At 48.0% G+C, this 20,634-nt stretch overlaps 1 protein-coding gene across 1 annotated transcript in view; it reads right to left on the reverse strand.

Annotated features, from left to right (window-relative positions):
- Positions 1 to 1,298: 1,298 nt before the first annotated feature.
- FA2H (fatty acid 2-hydroxylase) overlaps positions 1,299 to 20,634 on the reverse strand; it is a 44,234-nt gene continuing 24,898 nt past the window's right edge. The window contains exons 2-7 of the mRNA XM_066582478.1: positions 14,640 to 14,726; positions 6,641 to 6,783; positions 4,029 to 4,135; positions 2,856 to 3,028; positions 1,992 to 2,244; positions 1,299 to 1,809 (exon numbers count right to left, since the gene is read on the reverse strand). Of these exons, the coding sequence (XP_066438575.1) occupies positions 1,733 to 1,809; positions 1,992 to 2,244; positions 2,856 to 3,028; positions 4,029 to 4,135; positions 6,641 to 6,783; positions 14,640 to 14,726 (840 nt within the window). The 3' untranslated portion in view covers positions 1,299 to 1,732. The remainder of the gene's footprint in view (positions 1,810 to 1,991; positions 2,245 to 2,855; positions 3,029 to 4,028; positions 4,136 to 6,640; positions 6,784 to 14,639; positions 14,727 to 20,634) is intronic.

Raw genomic sequence — 20,634 nt, forward strand, 5'->3', positions numbered from 1 at the left:
GGCTATCTTAGGCCCCTGAAAATGGGACTGAACTGCTGTAAGAGAGATGAAGTACAGAGAGCGCCACCTCCGGTCCCGGAAGTGCTGATTTTCTATGTAGAAAATCTGCTGCAAATCTGGATACTATGAGGATAGCCTAAAAAGGGGCGGGTGATCAATGTCTGATCGCTAGGACCCTCAGTGATCCATGGGGATCACCACTGCATTTGTGTGACCACCACTCCATTCAGAGGGACATTGCTGAGCGGATTGATATCCGCCTGTCCCATAGAACAGATTGGAGCGGCCAGCCGTTAACATGGAGAGTTGGGTGAGCGCAGGTGTTGGGATCATTCGGGATCGACGTGGTCAGACGCCCAGTGTTCTCCTTTAGATGGGGGATACATGTCTCCCAACAGAACCAGATGTAAATGTCAACCCAATCTTACTGAACTTCGGCTCTTTTCAGATGATGTTTTGACACTCCAGCGCCAATTCCATCTTGTGTTCCTGTCCTGCATAGGGATAGAAGCCAGGATGGCACCATGGAGGAGAAGCCAAGGAGGTCCCCATTTCACATTCTCACCCCCTGGTTCTGTTGTCATGCAGCTTTTTGCATGGAAGACGTAAAGCCGAGACAGAATAGACAGTAGATGGCCAAACGTAGACTGAAGAGCATCCTACACATACAGTATGTAAAGAAAAGGCTTAAACAGCAATTCCTGCAATCGCCTCAACGCTGAGGGGGGATCAGATGGTCCCGCAGATACTCCCTGCAGCCCTGGGGGCAGCTGTAAATGGCGATGCGACGACAGCAAGAGTGTATACAGTCACCTGTTCTTCAGACGATGCACCCGTGTTGTCAGGAACATAAACACGTCCGCCACGCACCTTCACATCCAGAAATACCAGTTTGGAAAACCCTCGATTGTCTGAGTTAACCTCTTCCTTCTTGTCGTTCCTCGTGATGAGCGCCCAGAGTGTATACACATATATACAGAATAGGAGTCTGTGCGTGCCATATTAGCCGCCTGCAGGGACATGGTTTATGTGGCATCAGATGGCTGCACTATCTATTAGGGTCCAAAAGGCCCCTCACTGAAGGTTCAGGCCGCTGCTATCCTTCCCCTATGCTTTACACTGCTGCTCGACTCCATCAGGATATGGCTAGGATCGGCATAATTACTGCATTGTCTATTGGAGTCTGATGAGACAGCAGATGTAATTCAAAGGCCTCTTTCCATGCTTTACACTGCAGTCCTACTTTAAAATCTAAATTAAAAAAAAAGTTCTATACAAGATGGTCTATTTTTCTTATAAAAAAGTCATTAGTTTATTTCTCAGGCGTTTTGTAAATATTACAGATTTTATAGCGCGTTTTTCACATGACGGGTTAACATTTTTAAACGGTCAGTGCCATTTTGCTATTTAAAAACAGGAGTCCATTCTTTTGTTTTCGGGTGAACGGCGCCTGCGGTGCGGTCACAGCCGGAGGGGTCGGCGCTCCAACGGGCCGCTTCATTTTTCCCTGCAACATCTCTGATTTTTCATTTTAGGCCTTTAATAAATAATTAATTCCTGCTGAAAACACTTCCGTGGTGGGATCAATGGAAAAAAAAACAAAAAAACTGAAAATAAGCCAAAAAATAATTATAAAATATACAGATGACTGAAATACGGAGGTTTTCTCCTCCCCCAACTTTTCAACTGCAGTCAGCAGGCATTCTAGTCAAACACTGATTCTCCAAAGCAACTAGTATTCCTTAATGGCGTCTTTGGGGATGAGGGTATTAAATGGACGATCCCATAGAGTGCTGGTGATGCCAAAACCTATATGAGGGAGAGGAAGAAAGGAAATGTGAGTAAGCGGTAATGTCCATACAGGAGATAGCAATAGGAAATGTCGCATCTATGGGTGGGGTTACATTACTGATCCGCCATGCTGGCACACCGGTTGTGCCGTTTCTTTTATTAGTGATACCGTGCAGCGATCAGAAGGCTTTGCCACGTACCTGTTTTCTGGTGTTCAAAGTGATGGCGGACATGATAAGACTTGAGCCAGGCGAGGTAAGAGCCTTTGGAGGGTGAGCCGTAGTGTAGGTAGTAGTGCGTCATATCATAGGCCACATATCCGAACAGCCCCCCGACAAAGAGCGAGAGCCCCACTACTTGGGGGAAGATCACCTGCACGAGGACGTATAGCGGGATGATCACGAACGATGCTGGGACCGGAGGAAAAACCAAACGAGAGCTGTCAAAGGGAGCCTAGGAGGGAGAAAAACAGACTGTCAGGAGGTTACTGGTCTTATTTTACAGCGTGCTGCAAAACCTGGCATATACCTCCCATGCACATACAGCGCTAAAAGGTACGTTTTTATTACTTCACTTTTATGGCAATAGCTGTGGGACCGGTGGGGCCTAATGGCAGAGACCCCCGCTAACCTGAGCATTCTGCATCAAGGAGACAACTCTGGTCCTGTGATGGGCACACGGGTGTAATGAGCAACAATGCGGGGTTTCTTTAAGTTAACGAAGCGGCTGCGATAATGGTGTTTGTTTTTTGCATTACTGAACCAAGCAAAGAACAAAAACGAAAAAAAAAAAAAGGCCCCAAAAAATGCCCGCGGCTTCTTGAAAAGGTCTTTGTTTAGGAGTGTTTTTTCTTCTCTTTTGCTGTGTTGCAGGAAGGCACCAAAACCGCCAAGTGTGAACGCAGCCTAAAGGTTCTTAGTGAAGGAGGGGAAGCAGAGATCTTGAACCACCACGAGGAGTTAATACAGAAAGTGCTGCAACATTGTATCACTTATAACTTATTTGCTAAAACCCCAATCCCCCCCATTCTATCAGACATACAACAGTGTGGCCCCTCATCTCACCTTGTGGTGCTGTCCATGCAGCATAAAATGCAGGGTTATAAGGAAATAGTTGCTGGCGGGGGGGTTCATGTGAAATATATATCTATGAATTCCATATTCCATAAGCGACCAGACCATCATCCCAAGGAAGAAGAGAGGAAAGAAGCAGAACACGCGGACAGGGATGGAGTATTCTGACAAAATAAAGATGGTGGAATTTAGTATCTGACATCAGGTTCCTTCAGCTCTGTGAAAAACAATTACATCCTGTATTATACCCCAGAGCTGCACTCACTATTCTGGTGCTGGAGTCACTGTGTACATACATTACTTATCCTGTACTGATCCCGAGTTACATCCTGTATTATACTCCAGAGCTGCACTCACTATGTACATACATTACTTATCCTGTACTCCTCCTGAGTTACATTCTGTATTATACCCCAGAGCTGCACTCACTATTCTGCTGGTGGAGTCACTGTGTACACACATTACTTATCCTGTACTGATCCTGAGTTACATCCTGTATTATACTCCAGAGCTGCACTCACTATTCTGCTGCTGGAGTCACTGTGTACATACATTACTTATCCTGCACTGCTCCTGAGTTACATTCTGTATTATACTCCAGAGCTGCACTCACTGTTCTGCTGGTGGAGTCACTGTGTACATACATTACTTATCCTGTACTGATCCTGAGTTACATTCTGTATTATACTCCAGAGCTGCACTCACTGTTCTGCTGCTGGAGTCACTGTGTACATACATTACTTGTCCTGTACTGATCCTGAGTTACATTCTGCATTATACTCCAGAGCTGCACTCATTACTCTGCTGCTGGAGTCACTGTGTACATACATTACTTGTCCTGTACTGATCCTGAGTTACATCCTGTATTATACTCCAGAGCTGCACTCACTATTCTGGTGCTGGAGTCACTGTGTACATACATTACTTATCCTGTACTGAGCCTGAGTTACATCCGGTATTATACTCCAGAGCTGCACTCACTATGTACATACATTACTTACCCTGACTTACATCCTGTATTATACTCCAGAGCTGCACTCACTATTCTGCAGCCCTGAGATTACACTAAGCAGTGCTTGCACATAAGTAGAAAGAGGGATGAGGACCTTGTGATATGGGAAGTGACCCCCTTTGGGCTCGTTGCCTAATATTTGCACCTTGTACCTGTGGTGAATGACGCGAAGAGCTTGATGTCCCCTCGAGCCAGTTCCGAGAGGCAGTACCAGGATAAATACACGATGGCTGGTACCCACACTGCCAACACAATGTACCTGAGGGGAGGAAAGAAAACCTATTAGAATAATCCATCATATTGGAGCCAAACTCCAGTGCCAGTTATCGTAACATGGCACAAATAATCCCTAGTAATTGTGCTGGCACAGATGGCGCTGCAGGGCACGGCTGCCGCTTATCTCCACAAGGTGCGTGCCGTGTATAAAACCCTGCGGTGCTCTCCAGAGTGCCACGTCTACTCCACAGATTATGGGGTTTGTACGAGACCCTGGAAGGTACCACTTTTCCTTGGGGAGACCCAGCAATGCTTCCTGGGACTATATATGCAAATTAGCTCTCACCCAGAAGAGAAATAGGGTCTGTTTAACTCCCCTGAATCATCAAATACGGTAAACAGACCAGCCCTGATTGTTTAACAGTAATCTGAGCTCCCACAATGCACTGCTCTGAAGTTCCTGTCACACCAAAGGAGCTGAACTCTGGTAATAGCTTGAGATGTGAATGGAGAAGAAAAGATGAGGTGGCTGCAAATCAGACGTAAAGCAAAGTGTTTGGAAAGCTGCCGACTGCATTATGGAGCCAATCATACCGGACGTGTGGCAGAGCGCCCGAGAGAAGATGCAGGTCACCGGTGTCCAGACTCCATGAGGAGCGGTGGTTGCGTCAGATGTGACCACTATACAGAACGTTCCTTTCGGGGATTCTAGGAGACTTATTCATCTATCGGCCCCTTATAATTAGAGCCCCGCTGCTCTCGAGCAAAAGGGGATCCTGCGGACGGAAACCACTTTGTCCTTGTAAGGGGTCGGAGGAGGATGTCAGGAATCGTTCTGACCAACAGGCTGCACAGTCAGCTGAATACAACGCTGGAGCTCCGACTAATCTGTCCAAACGCACAACTCGCCGTTCCTCCGCACGGATGGTATAACAGCGGGCGACCAGTTCCAGCGGGGCGCATCTGGTCATTTAGGTCTTACAAATCCTTTACTTTCATTCTCCTACAGGAAGTTATAAGGTTTGGCCCTTCTGCTGCTTCCCTGTTAGCTCTCAGGCTTCCTGTCATTTCAGTGTATGGACAGAGGATTATGGGAGACACCATAAAGTAGTTCAGCTACTACATCTACCTGAGCGCTGTGCATTATGGGAGCGCTGCTATGGTACTAATACATTCCTAAGGTGAATTATGAATACAGCTCTGGATACGACTTCTAAGACACAAAGGAATTTCAGATGAGCAAAAGTAAGTTTATGTACCGCTATACGCCATCAGTACGAGCGCGCCATAATTAGGGTCTTCAGCCATTGCTAACAGAAGCCGGGCCTTACAGCTTCCATAGACAGGAGCAGTAGAACGCATCAGACTAAACAAGGAGTTACACCAAAATCAACTTTTGTCATCAGTCCACAGGATAGGCGATAAAAGGCTGATCAGTAGGGGTCTTGCCATTGAGACCTCCACCGATCTGGAGAATGGGGGTCCTGTATCCCCCTCTCTGTGGAGTGTGCAGTGAGCCCACACAGGAGAGAGTGCAGCGGCGCTCGCACGTGTGATGCCCCTTGTGGTGCACTTGTACTCAGCTACCTCCGTCAGCCCATTGACATTAATGGAGCAGCACCACCCATGGGTGCCGACACTCCATCCAATCGCCTCCGTCACTACCTTATCCTGCCCTTAGAAAGTGCTTCAAAACGATAGTCCCCAAAGCTGCCCGAGTAGCGGATAGCAGAGCGCAGTGACAAGAACACTGATTTTAAGGCCCATTTACATGGAGCGATCATCGCTGAGTAAATGGGCCTTTATACTGATCTGCTTGGGGGTTTTGCAAGTCTTCTTTTTGAATCTTTGCAGAGCCGAACTGACGAGTCCCAAGAAGCTCATGTATCCTCATATCCGCGCTCCATGTAGCCGATCATCCGGAGGAGGAATATAAACGGGCTTCCCTGGCTCCAGTCCGGCCCCGCAAAGCTTTATAGGCAAAATTTGCCAAATCAGTAGGCGGCCATATTTACCCTGCAGATATTCTCCCGCGGGTTTTGTGCTGCGCGATGCATAAAACTCACACGGAAATAAAAGCTATTTGCAACGAGCGGATTTATGTGTGCGAGTCTCAGGCAAGAATAGGACTTGCAATGCGCCGTCTCCACAGGAAGAGGCGCCCATGTGCAATGCAAGTCGCGCCCGTGACTGACAGACCGCTGATATCAGACTGCGCTGCCTGACCGCTTCCCTTTGATATCAGTACCGGACCTCGCTAGGCTCATGGGGCTGAAATGATGGCAATCTCTGTAGACCTCTTCCAAAACCATCCCAAAAGGATGGAGGGGAACCAACTCCATCATATCTACTCCTTCACAATGTCCATGGTTTTGGAAGGAGATGGCCAACAAGCACCTATGGAGAGGATGACCTACCTTTCCCAGCAGTGTAAGGACAAGTCACCTGTACATTGACATCTTAGAATTAAAGTTTTGCGCTAAAGAATAAACTGCGTCAATAAGGATTCTGGAAGCAGACGCCACACAAGGACAGGTGGGGCCCTTACCAGGCGGTCTTTGAACACCACTCCACAAGGTCTGATTGGAAGAGTCGGATGGGCCTGTCCACCGGCTGATGAACCCATTCGTCATATTTTTCCCGCAGGTGACCAACCTGCCAGAGCAGCGGCTTCTCCCAGTCTACCAGGTCCTAGAATAGACCAAATAAAAGTTATTACACAGGCGCATCCTGCCCTAGAGTAGCCTATAAAGAGGGGTGATGTGCGGCGTGTCGTTCCGCAGCATTAAGCCCAGAACCTAAACCTGCAGGAAGTCATCTGAAGACAATTATATCCTGGAAGGGACCAACCCTTCGGCTTTTGTGTTGTTGCCAAGTTTCAGTGAACTCATTTGTATCTACCGATTGAGATAATAAGTAGCAGGTATTGGCATTCATTTCCTGCTGCCTCCCGGCTGCCGGTTAGGTGAGAGGATTAGGAACTTTATGAAACTAGAAAGGTACTTGCTCGCCTCCCCTCCTGCAGGGCGCCAATGGTTGGAATAGCAGTCGGGGATCCTGATGAAGACCCTTCACTCTGCCCCTTCTACAGGTTATTAGGCCTCTCCTCTAGTGGCTGCATTCTAGCACCCAAGCAGAAAGGAGGAGGGGCTTTACATGTAGGAGGGTCCGTGAAGTGGTGACCATATGTATGCCACGCCATAGACTACTCAGCACAGATATTACACGCTAAGGGATGTTCACACGGAAGAACTCAACACGGAATTTTCTGCATGAATTCCGCCTGTCAAAGCCGCGCCAAAATCTGTCTTTCTGCCACGGATCTGTTGCTCTCAATGGGAGTGCGAAATGCCAAAGTGAAAAATGGTGTTTCCGGTAGTGACGTGCCACCTCTGGATGTGGAAACGCTTAATTCCGCACGCAGATTGCCATCGGACAGGGTTAGATCCGCGCGAATCCACAGCAAAACGCAGCAAGTTCTGCTAATGTTTTTAGAGGTGGATGGAATTCACATAGAGGTTGCGGTGAATTCCGCCATGTAAACGCACCCTGAGGCCACGCTTAAGCAGGCGTTTGTCAAAAACGCCATATTTTTAAACACTGCATTTTAGAATGGCGTTTTTACAGTATTTTTAACGCAGCCCATCATTGCAGTGGGTGATGTGGTACATCAAAAATGCGCTGAATGCACGATACGGTGTTCGTTTTAGCGCGAGTTATAAAGGCTTTGCTAAAAACGCTTGTTAAAAACAGCCTATGTGAGAGCGGCTAAAGGGTTAAACCCACGTGCGGATTTGCATCAAGCCGAGGAACGCGTCCCAAATCTACACGGAGAAACCCTTCCTACGTTAAGCCGCATGACTTTGGGGAAAGGAGCGCTTCCACGACAAGCGGTGACCACTGGCAGGGCTACATCCGTCTGCAGATCGGTTACAAAAACCTCGTTGAAAATACGCATTTTTTAGAAGCGGAATTCAAACTACAAATCCCGCTGTGACCTCCGCCATACGAACGCGCCCGGAACGCAGATGTTGTCGTGAATTTGCAGCAAATTTCAGCCCTTAAATTTATATTCAATTGTACGGGTGTAATCCGCAGCCAATCAGCGGACGCACCCTAAGGCCCTGCTTACACAGGACGGATGTGCTGCGGATTTCCTGCAGCGACGGTTGCGGATTTATTGCATATGTGGCTACAGATTATCTGCTCGGAAAATCTACTTCCCAACTTCGCAGCTACTGTTGTAGATTTGCTGAGGGGCGAACACCCCGAAACAGCTGTCTGTGTATGGAATCTGCCTTGGTTTCGCAATCATTGTAAAGGCCAGGGTCGGGCATTGGATTGAAGGGATACTGGCATCCAATAGGTGGCGCTGCAGAGGTATTGTTCTATCATCCTTATTTGCGTGCATGGCCTTATAAGTCTCCTCCTAGGTGCTCTCCTCGAGCAGACCATACCCCTCCCTTCAGGTTTATGAAGCTATTAAACCAGGTGAAACTATGCATAATAAAGTGCACATATAAAGTAGCCGGTAATGGAGTGAAAGCCCTTCCCTTATTGGTATCATCAAGGTAGGACAGTGCCGGGCCAGGAGGCAGTCAGCATAGTATAACTGGACCATAATGACCGTAAAAGATGGAATGTCGTCATGGCCGCCGTCCCTGCAATGCTTTATTATAGGACTGTCACTAATATGACATTCCAGCTTTTATTGTGCACTTTTTTTTCCCTTTTAATAGTTTTATATCCCCCAGAGGAAGCTATTGGTGTACATACATTACTTATCCTGTACTGATCCTGAGTTACAGCCAGTATTATACTCCAGAGCTGCACTCACTATTCTGCTGGTGGAGTCACTGTGTACATACATTACTTATCCTGTACTGATCCTGAGTTACAGCCAGTATTATACTCCAGAGCTGCACTCACTATTCTGCTGGTGGAGTCACTGTGTACATACATTACTTATCCTGTACTGCTCCTGAGTTACATCCTGTATTATACTGCAGAGCTGCACTCACTATTCTGCTGGTGGAGTCACTGTGTACATACATTACTTATCCTGTACTGCTCCTGAGTTACATCCTGTATTATACTCCAGAGCTGCACTCATTATTCTGCTGGAGGAGTCACTGTGTACATATACATTACATTACATTACTTATCCTGTACTGATCCTGAGTTACATCCTGTATTATACCCCAGAGCTGCACTCACTATTCTGCTGGTGGAGTCACTGTGTACATACATTACTTATCCTGTACTGATCCTGAGTTACAGCCAGTATTATACTCCAGAGCTGCACTCACTATTCTGCTGGTGGAGTCACTCTGTACATACATTACTTATCCTGTACGGATCCTGAGTTACATCCTGTATTATACCCCAGAGCTGCACTCACTATTCTGCTGGTGGAGTCACTGTGTACATACATTACTTATCCTGTACTGACCCTGAGTTACATCCTGTATTATACCCCAGAGCTGCACTCACTATTCTGCTGGTGGAGTCACTGTGTACATACATTACTGATCCTGAGTTATATCCTGTATTATACCCCAGAGCTGCGCTCACTATTCTGCTGGTGGAGTCACTGTGTACATACATTACTTATCCTGTACTGATCCTGAGTTACACCCTGTATTATACTCCAGAGCTGCACTCACTATGACTTATGTTATTTGTTCTCTCCTTAGGCCTGGCCAAGACCGAAAATACAACTCTAAGAACAAGCTCCAACTCAAAACCTGGAATAGGACTATAAATATTAATGTCGGCCACCTTAGTTCACCTTGTAGCCCACCAAACAAACATCGGGTGGCGCCGCCAATAAACATTCTATGCTTGTTGCTCCCATCCGCCATCACCCTAGCAGGGGAGTCGTGTACAGCAGTCTAGTACCGCCGTGTAAGGCTGGGTTTACAGATAGCCTGCGGCTCCTAATCCCGGGATTAGCCAGTAAAGGTGACGAGATTTTGCAAAATCTCCAGGTGTCACGGCCCAGCCGCACGAAAACTGACATGCGGCGCGGAATTCAATTCTTTTGTCGTTTCCGCAGCGGCCCCTCTGCTCTTTATGGGGAGATAAAACCTGTTTTTGTGCGGTCATTCCACAAGATTTCCGCAGCATTTCCGTCCCGTGTGACCCCAGCCTTACGAGTATTCTGCATTGTGCTCTGAACTTTGGCTGATAACACAGGACAATAGCTCATGCTTTGCAGATATTAAAGGGGTTGTCCCGAGGCAGCAAGTGGGTCTGTACACTTCTGCATGGCCATAATAATGCACTTTGTAATGTACATTGTGCATTAATTATGAGCCATGCAGAAGTTATAAAAAGTTTTATACTTACCTGTTCCGTTGCTGGCGTCCTCGTCTCCATGGTGCCGACTAATTTTCGCCCTCCGATGGCCAAATTAGCCGCGCTTGCGCAGTCCGGGTCTTCTGCAGTCTTCTATGGGGCTCCGTGTAGCTCCGTGTAGCTCCGCCCCGTCACGTGCCGATTCCAGCCAATCAGGAGGCTGGAATCGGCAGTGGACCGCACAGAAGAGCTGCGGTCCACGGAGGAAGAGGCCATCTTCAGCGGTGAGTAGAGAAGTCACCGGAGCGCGGGGATTCAGGTAAGCGCTCCGGTGAGCTTTCTTTACCTCCCTGCATCGGGGTTGTCTCGCGCCGAACGGGGGGGGGGTTGAAAAAAAAAAAAACCCGTTTCGGCGCGGGACAACCCCTTTAAGTTACCTAACGATTTTATGGCGCTCGTATCTCTAAACATTACATATATGATTATGGCTTTGGCATAGACCTCGTATGTCATCATCCGGCGGCGGGACTCATGGATTCCACAGAAGACATCTGCTCAGGGCTGCCAGTTAACCCCTCCCGTTAGCAGCGGCGGTTGCGCTGGTGTATCTACTCTCAAGGGAGGTTAGATGTGGACATATGCACCAATAATGGGGTAGTGACGCTGCATCAGCCGGTACAGAGAAGGGGGCCGACGCAAGATCCTTTTACACGGGCCAATTAGGAGGCCCAAGGCCTGACAACTGGGCCATTTAATGATCAGCTGACGAACAGCTTCGGGGTCCCCGATGAAGTATGAGCAGCACAGCGGTAGGTGCGGTCTGCCCCCCACGTTGGGGTTACTGGTTTAGTAGCCAAAGACATGTGGACAGATGTCCAGTCTTGTGTATTCCTGAGCAGAGGGGGGAGGCTCCTGCTGCAGCCATAAACAGGACAGCGAGGATGAAGATGGGGGACGTGGCCGGAGCTGAGCCATGCACCATCTGCACTGGAGGCCAGCTGTGTAAACAGCCAGGCTCCTGCTGCAACAGCAGGGCTCACAGTTATCGCCAAAGCCTGTCCTTAGCTGCACCGTTCAAAAGCGACCAAAGCATTTAAGCTGTTAGGATTTCCTTCTGTAAAGGAAAACCGGGACCGACTTTGGGACCAGAGCTCGCCCCATAAACGGCGGGTGTCGGCTGTCCAACAGCAGACATCGGTCCACAACAGCAATGATCAGAGATAACGCCGAACGCGGCTGATACCCACATTTAAATTGTCAACACTGACAGGGGTATGAAATGTCGTTGAACAGGTTAAATAGAGTCTGGTTAGACTTGGCTACGTCCGTGTACGGCTTTTTGGGGGTCGAAAAAAAAAGTGCCATTCTGCAGTTTGAGGTTTAGTTTCTTAGGGCGTCCACCGTGCGGCAGAACTGTATTTGTGTCGGGGCGATCATCATTTGTGCACAATAGATGATTTCTTTCACTGTTTGTTTAGTGTGGCGGTGATCCCAGGTAAGCCGCTAAGAGCTCCTCTTTACTCAAGGATTAAAGGACACACAAGCGGCGGCGAGGAGCTCTCGCTGTTTGTACGGTTTTTCACCCTTGAATAAAGAAGGGATCTTAAAGGCACGAGTGCCGCTCTTCACCGCCAGCTTTCCATTTTCTGTACGGCTTTTGGCATTATCATCGCTAAGCCGTGCGCCATAACAGAGGCGCGCTGAACCGTCACCTGTACATTTCTGCGCGGCATTCCAAAAGCCGTGACACTTTTACTTTCCCATCAGGGGGCGCTGTGATGAAAGGGCTCGCTTTGTGGAACGGACAGCAGTTTTGGATACCACTTTGTAGCTTAGACGATTTTTTGATCACCCTTTTCCCTCGTTCCTCCTGAGATACATAAAATCAGGAACATTCCAATCTAGGCTTCTGCCCATTTGTTTTAGTAATCGTGGGATCTCAGCACCCCGACTCCAACCGGTCAAAATGTCTCACATGTTCTTCCGATGGCATGGCAAAAGTTTCTAAAAGTTTAAAATTACTTTTTTTTACATTTTTAATACAATCCCAGTAGGAAACTTTAAGGTCACTTGGATTGATAGTTTCTAGAACACACTGCAATACTTCAGTATTGCGTTTTTGTTTTTTTAAATGGAAGCCTAGTAAACCGCACCTCAGCATCTAAGGCACTACAATGGCTGTCAGAGCAGGAGTCCAGCTGACATTAGACAGTCAGAATGATTCCACGGGATCGCTGCAGACGTAAAGTTGATTTCTTCATACATCAGCCAGAATGACTTGACAAGATAGAAGAACTCTTCAGGTTTTGATGCACCTTACCGATGGTCCATGTGGGCGCCGCTGGTGACACCAGACGACCTGAGACAACGCATCTGCACTGTAGTGGAATCGATAACGGAGGCTATGCCGGGCCGCGTCAGGGCAGAACGAGACGACCGACTTGTCATCTGCTGTGACACCAACGGCGCCACGTGGAGCATCTGTAAGGGGCTCTAAACACTTGAGGAGTTCTTCTATCTTTTCAGGTCATTCCAGCTGTTGGATCAGAATTCACTTAGGAAGAAATCCGCTTTGCGTCGGCACCCTTCTTTCTGAGTCCGGTGCCGGGCGTCTGATGCAGCGCCATAAAAAGCCGCATGCAACAGAATAAAGCCCGTTAGCAACGGTCGGAATAAGACTGCATTGTGGTCACTAATGGGTTAATTAAAACCCACACAAACATTGCCTGCTCTATTGTGTAAAATTAAACAGGAAAAAGATGCACATAATATGGCCGTGTCCGTAACAACCCAACCTAGAAGTCATCGCATGTAAGGGCTTATCTGGACAACAATCAAAAGTAAATAATTACAAATTTTTCAGAGGACTTAAAACAAAAGAGAAATTGAAGACTCTGGTATCCTGGCGGCGCCCCATCCTGCCTACCGCATGGTGCTGTACATGGTGCACAGGACCGCTCACACCATCATAGGTTTCAACAGCCGTGGAAAAATTTGAAGCTGAAACCTTTGAGCGGCCGAGTGGTAACGGGCACAATGAGCGGCACATGGCCGCCCGCTGCTTCTTCTGGGTGGTGGGCATTGGGGCTGCAGCGCTGGATGGGGAGCCGCTGGGATTGACAAGTATTCAATATCTCTTCATCTTAAGGCCTTCTATTTAAAAAAAACACAAAAAACACAACGTCCCAGACAATAAACCTACACACTGAACACCATTAAAAAAAAAAACATTCGGCATCTCTGCGCCCCCCCCCCCTTCCAAAAAAAGATGACTCCAACAGCCCCATCATGTGACAACAAGTGGTTTAAAGGGTTGTATCGAGACAATGTTATTCACTATCAGTAGGATGGGACCTAACTTTCTGATGTGGGGTGTCTGACCTCCGGACCCCCACGGCTCCTGAGAACAGGGCAGCGCTCTCATTAAAACGAACCGGGCAGCCGTGTACATGCATGACCGCTGCTTCATTCTTGGGGAAGCTTTGAGACTCCAGTTCTCGCTGGGGGTCCCGGCGGTCCCAGGTCCACAAATGAGAATGTTATCTCCTATCTCGTGGATAGAGAACGTTCCATCTTGGCGTATTCCCTTTAACCCCGCACCCTCGCAAACAGTTTTGGTCTTTATAACAGTTTTGTTGGGAGCCCTTTCGTTTTTAATAAGGGGGTTGTACCAAGATTGCCTTATCAGCTATCCACAGGAGGGGTGGTACAAGTCTGATCAGTGGGGGTCTCCCTGTCCCCCTTGCCGCAGGCTCGCTGCACCCCTCCGCAGTGACGTGGAGATTGAATGAAGCAGCAGTTAAGCCAGAGACAGTGCAGCGCTTCTACTCAGCCATTTGTCAGCCCCATTGAAATGAATAGGAGGGGACCGTACATGTGTGAGCGCCGCACCATGGAATCTTCCTCCAAACTGGGGGGGTGAGGGATGGAGTGCAGGGAGCCCGCAGCAAGGAGGACAGGATACACGGGACCCCCGCTCTCAGCAGCAAGATCCCTACCAATCAGATTTCTAACCTACCCTGTGAATAGACGACAAAACTCAATCTTGGTACAAGATTTTAAGAACAAACAATCTGTGAAGACAGTCTTGCAATTTGTGGCTACATCTGTGTGTCTCTGGGCAGTCGGGTGGAGGGGGACATTATATGTGTGTGTGGGGTGGGGGGGGGGGGGGGTATGCCCGTTTTCATATGCAGTAACCAGCATTACAGCAGCAACCAACAGTATAAAAAAATTGAATTCCTCACCTTTTCTGGGTTAAACGTTTTAAACTGTATTGTGTTTGGGTCGTGGGGCAACTGCTTCGTGCTGTGATTCCTTCGCTCTCTAAGGTGCTGAAAAGGAACAAGAAAGAAATTAAGCACTTAAGTATTAATGAGGAGCACATGTTATCTACAGGTACAATGTACTGCGGGGGCACCGTGCCGCCCAGCATACACCGCCAGGAGGTCTGCAGCAAAACTGAGGGCTGGGCTGCGTTCTGCTGGTGGAGTCGCTGTGTACATACATTACTTATCCTGTACTGATCCGGAGTTACATCCTGTATTATACTCCAGAGCTGCACTCACTATTCTGCTGGTGGAGTCACTGTGTACATACATTACTTATCCTGTACTGATCCTGAGATACATCCTGTATTATACCCCAGAGCTGCACTCACTATTCTGCTGGTGGAGTCACTGTGTACATACATTACTTATCCTGTACTGATGCTTCGTTACATCCTGTATTATACCCCAGAGCTGCACTCACTATTCTGCTGGTGTAGTCACTGTGTACATACATTACTTATCCTGTACTGATCCTGAGTTACATCCTGTATTATACTCCAGAGCTGCACTCACTATTCTGCTGGTAGAGTCACTGTGTACATACATTACTTATCCTGTACTGCTCCTCAGTTACATCCTGTATTATACTCCAGAGCTGCACTCACTATTCTGCTGGTGGAGTCCCTGTGTACATACATTACTTATCCTGTACTGACCCTGAGTTACATCCTGTATTATCCTCCAGAGCTGCACTCACTATTCTGCTGGTGGAGTCACTGTGTACATACATTACTTATCCTGTACTGATCCGGAGTTACATCCTGTATTATACTCCAGAGCTGCACTCACAATTCTGCTGGTGGAGTCACTGTGTACATACATTACTTATCCTGTACTGATCCGGAGTTACATCCTGTATTATACCCCAGAGCTGCACTCACTATTCTGCTGGTGGAGTCACTGTGTACATACATTACTTATCCTGTACTGATCCTGAGTTACATCCTCTATTATACCCCAGAGCTGCACTCACTATTCTGCTGCTGGTGGAGTCACTGTGTACATACATTACTTATCCTGTACTGATCCTGAGTTACATCCTGTATTATACTCCAGAGCTGCACTCACTATTCTGCTGCTTTATTCAGCATTCCTTACTATATATATATTTTTCTACACCAGATTGCCAGCTGCCCCCTAACTACACCCTGTTGCGGGGGACACTTTTCTCCCCTTCGGTAGTTACAGGGGGATGATGGGTAACCAATACAGTCACATTATAAAATCTGTACTTTCCATAAGAAATGAAGCTGGCCCCAACAGTGCAGCTCATTCTGCACCCTGCCGGCCGTGGTACGGGGCTCGGGGCGCTGGCACGCACTCTGAAAGATATTGTGTGCCCAACAGTAGGAGTCTTGTCTCTGTACCAATCTGTTTTACAGATGGAGACTTGTTCCGTACGGGGACCGACTGGAGCGACCTCCAACTGGGGAGAATGAGAACCCCACAGCCCCTCCCCCGCCTCGGGACAATTTCCACTTGTTATCACCAATTTATCCTATAATAAAGATAAAACGTGCAAATAAAGGTTTTTGCACTGAAAAAAAGCAAGCTTTCTAATAACCAAATTCCTAAATTCTGGTTCTGACCCGGAGAACGCCAAGGAGGCCGAGTCCCAGAATCCCCTCCTGCTATCGTCCTGCTCATCCTCAGTCAGACAGAGCGGGGTATTTGGGTTACACAGTGGATGACTTGAACCTGTTCTTCTCGCTGCCACCTCTAAGACATGGGGTGGGGTTGAGGAAGGGGTGACCAGCCCCTCTAGTCCTGGGTTTGGGGAGCGGGTAATGGCTTCGACCATGTCATGGTGGCGGGGCCATTTAAGTGATACCCTCCAAGATGTGCAATGCTTTGTTTGCAGCTATGTTCATAGTAATATAGCCACTAGGTGGCATCAGTCCATTGCACAGATCCTGGAAGACCCAAGCAGAATCACATTCCCTCATCAACCCTAATGCAACCATCAGCCATACTAGAGGAGGGGTGAAGCCTCATGTGATCAGCCATTATCCGCTGACCTGCACAATCTGACAACTCTTTGGTCCCGCTAATTAGTCATCCAAACACTATAAGCCGGCTGGTTGGCATCATGCGGCACTGTAACGGGCATTACATGGGTGCTACAGAGATGTAAACCTGGGAGAGCTCTGGTCATACCTGAGCAGCAGGGCAAGACAAAAATGGGAGTGGTCTTCCCAAGAGGTGTGTCTTGTATAAGAGGGCGGTGCTAAATATATTTCAACCCCCTATATTAAAAGAGGTTGCCCAGGAATAGAATAAAACGATTGCCAAAAGCGCAGCCAGCGGAAACCAATCCTAGGGCGGGAGAATTCATTTGCAGCTTGGAAAGAAACAGGTGGGGGAGGAGCTGATGGTGTGGGTGGAGCCTTATATGCTACACTGTAGGCTTAGGCTCCACCTCCACTGCTGCCCCATCTTTTCTCCCTCCAAGCTGCAGATGAGTTGTGTCAGTGTACTGTTAGGCTCCACCTTTTCTGCCCACAGCCACGCCCCCTTGTCTATACAGTTTTCGCCTCCACTGACAGCAGCCATGTCTTACCATTCTCAGACAACCAGACCCCAGAACAGGCAACCTCAACATTTCCAGACCTCATTTATATCAGACCCCCGACCATACCCCAATACTAATTCCAGACCACAGACTAGACCCCTTAAATAATGAGACACACCAGACAAGACCCCCTAAAGATAGTTAATCCATAGATCAAACTCCTTAAATAATGTCAGACCTCTGAACCCCTATACTAATTTCAGAATTAACACCCCCTTCTAATTTTAGACCACAGACCAGAGCCCCGATCCCCTTTATCAGGGTTTCCCAAAGTGTGCTCCGCAGTGGTTGTCAGGGGCTCCGATGGAGGGTCTAGGTCCCAGCTCTACTCACTGCTGTAGCGGTGTCCGGACAGCCTGTAATGAGGAAACAGGACCTGTGGTCGGCATAGCAACATGGATCACATGAGCCAACTCTGGTCATGTGATCCGTATTGCTATGCCGACCACAGGTCCTGCATGCTCATTTCAGGCTGTCAGGACACTGCTACAGGGGCGAGTAGAGCTGGGACTAATGGTGGATTACAATAGGGGCGATCGCCCTGGGCCCAAGACTTCAAGGGGGCCCATGGCCATCCCAATCGCACCTATTGTAACCTGCCCTGCTAAACCTCTCCCTGCATCTGAAGAGCATAACAACAAAGGGGGTACCCTAATACCACTGGGGCCAATATAGATGATGCTATTACCACTGGGGCCAATATAGATGATGCTATTACCACTGGGGCCAATATAGATGATGCTATTACCACTGGGGCCAATATAAATGATGCTATTACCACTGGGGCCAATATAGATGATGCTATTACCACTGGGGCCAATATAGATGATGCTATTACCACTGGGGCCAATATAGATGATGCTATTACCACTGGGGCCAATATAGATGATGCTATTACCACTGGGGCCAATATAGATGATGCTATTACCACTGGGGCCAATATAGATGATGCTATTACCACTGGGGCCAATATAGATGATGCTATTACCACTGGGGCCAATATAGATGATGCTATTACCACTGGGGCCAATATAGATGATGCTATTACCACTGGGGCCAATATAGATGATGCTATTACCACTGGGGCCACCAATATAGGGGGTCACTATTACTACATTTGCTGCGGTATTCACAGTAGCTTTAGCAGCAAAGTGGATGAGATTTTGAAAATCATCCACACGGTGTGGAAACAATCTGCAGTAAACCCGTGCGGATGACAGGAGGTGCGGGATTTAATTCTGCAGTATGTTAAATTTGAAATCTAATGTATATCAAATAGCAGCTCCAGCGCTCCTCCCCGGGTGTTTTTTTTAACAGCCCTGTCCTTTTTATAACAAACAAGGTTAAAATACATATATAGTGAAAAAACACCCCCTGACCACACCCCTGACCACACCCCTGACCACACCCTCCACGAGAAACTTATTTTTCAAAAAAAGGGCTCAATTGCTGAAAAAGTTTGGGAGCCACTGCCCTATACTAATTTCAGACCACAGGCCAGACCCTTAAATAATGTCAGGCCGCAGACCAGACCCCCTAATTCTAGTTAAACCCAAGATGAAACCCCTTAAATAATGTGACTCACCAGACCCCCTGTATTAATTTCAGACCCTAGACCCAACCCCTAATATAGTCCGACCCCACAAAAAAAAAACCAAACACAATATGCCATCTCCAGACCCGACTGTAGACTTCCCCCTCCCCCTCCTCCCCACTCTAGCTCAGCTCTGGACCATCACTGCCACGGGTCCTGACACCGTCCACCATCAGGATGTTTTCTGCCCATCCACTTGCTGGCTGGCGTCAGCACCCATTGCAGCGGCGCCCAGTGCAGCACGAGGAGGGTCCGTGTACAGGCTGCCATTTATTACACTAACCCACTAGATAATGAAGGATTGAGGATTCTTGCAGCACCGGCACCTTAATGTTCACTTCCCTTCTGGGCAACAGGGCGAAAACCTTATAATTACAGGGTGAGGGCGGCTACAAATAGGGCGACTCCTCGTTAAATTGAGCAAGCTAACCCGTCATACCAATGCAGCTTGGGCACTGAAACGCCTGGTACTGTAATTGGTCACTACATGACGCTCTGATTTGAAGCCTATGGCATCAGAAGGCGGTATTATTTGTACTCTATATTACACATTAGGTGCTACGGCATCATAAGGCGGTATCATACCACTATCACACCGGAGGCGCTATGGCTGCTATAGCATCATAAGGCGGTATTATACCACTATCACACCGGAGGCGCTATGGCTGCTATAGCATCATAAGGTGGTATTATACTACTATCACACCGGAGGCGCTATGGCTATAGTAGTACAGCAGATGTTTGGACACGTAGACCCTGCAGCTCTTCACCCGTGCGACGAGGGAAGGGGGTTATACCAATTCATTTATAGCATGTTGGGCGATTGTGGACAACCTGACCCCACAAGTGCAGACGGATGGTCGCTCATAACCTGCCTCCATCTAGGGCGGAGCTGGGACCATCCAGCAAACAATACTGGAGTCACACGGCCGACAAACTGATATCACATGGAAAAGTGCGGTTTTCACGGAAAATGATGCAATTTATGAGCTAATGTCGTCACATCACTAAACATGTGGTTTTTACACGAGTTTATGCGGGGGGGGGGGGGGGGGGGGTAAAAAAATAAATAAAATATCCAGTTTTTTAAAGAGAAGATTATTGAAAGTCACGTCGCACTTGCATGTTCACAAGAGAGCGGCGCGGGATTTAACCTAATGGGCAAGTTTACTGTGATTGTGTGGAAAAGTAGGACTCACTAAATTTACCCCCCCCCCCCCCCCCTGCCTTCCTCACAGTATTCAAAAATTTCCATTCGCAGCTGCCTGGAATGCTGGGACGTGTAGTCTTGCAGCCGCTGCTATAAGGGCAGGATGCACATTGCTTGGGCGATTCCTGAGCTGCTGCAGCTTACTGGCATTGGTCTCACACCATTGTACTGTGGTAGGGGTTAATCCGCCTGATGACCGCCCTTACACCCGCCTGCTGGCCATTTGGATAATTCTATCATATCTGCATCTGAATGAAGTTTTATCAGCGCACAAATATTTGTCGTGTATGACCAGGGTTCTGTTACGTTAATGCGGCCGACCTTGGAGGACCTTCTCGTAGAACGGTTCAAGAATTGCAGACTGCTCCTTTTTCCTCGGCAGATCATCCCAGAGACGGGAAGACACAAAGGGTTAATACAATGACACTGGCAAAAATGTGCAGTGTGTTCGCTTCAGTCGCGGCATTCATGAGATTCCAGCTCCCACCGGCTCTCCCTCCATAGACACAGAGAGCGCTCATTCAGTGCGGCCCAC

Source organism: Eleutherodactylus coqui, chromosome 11 (genome assembly GCF_035609145.1).
Source record: "Eleutherodactylus coqui strain aEleCoq1 chromosome 11, aEleCoq1.hap1, whole genome shotgun sequence".
Taxonomy (NCBI): Eukaryota; Metazoa; Chordata; class Amphibia; order Anura; family Eleutherodactylidae; genus Eleutherodactylus; species Eleutherodactylus coqui.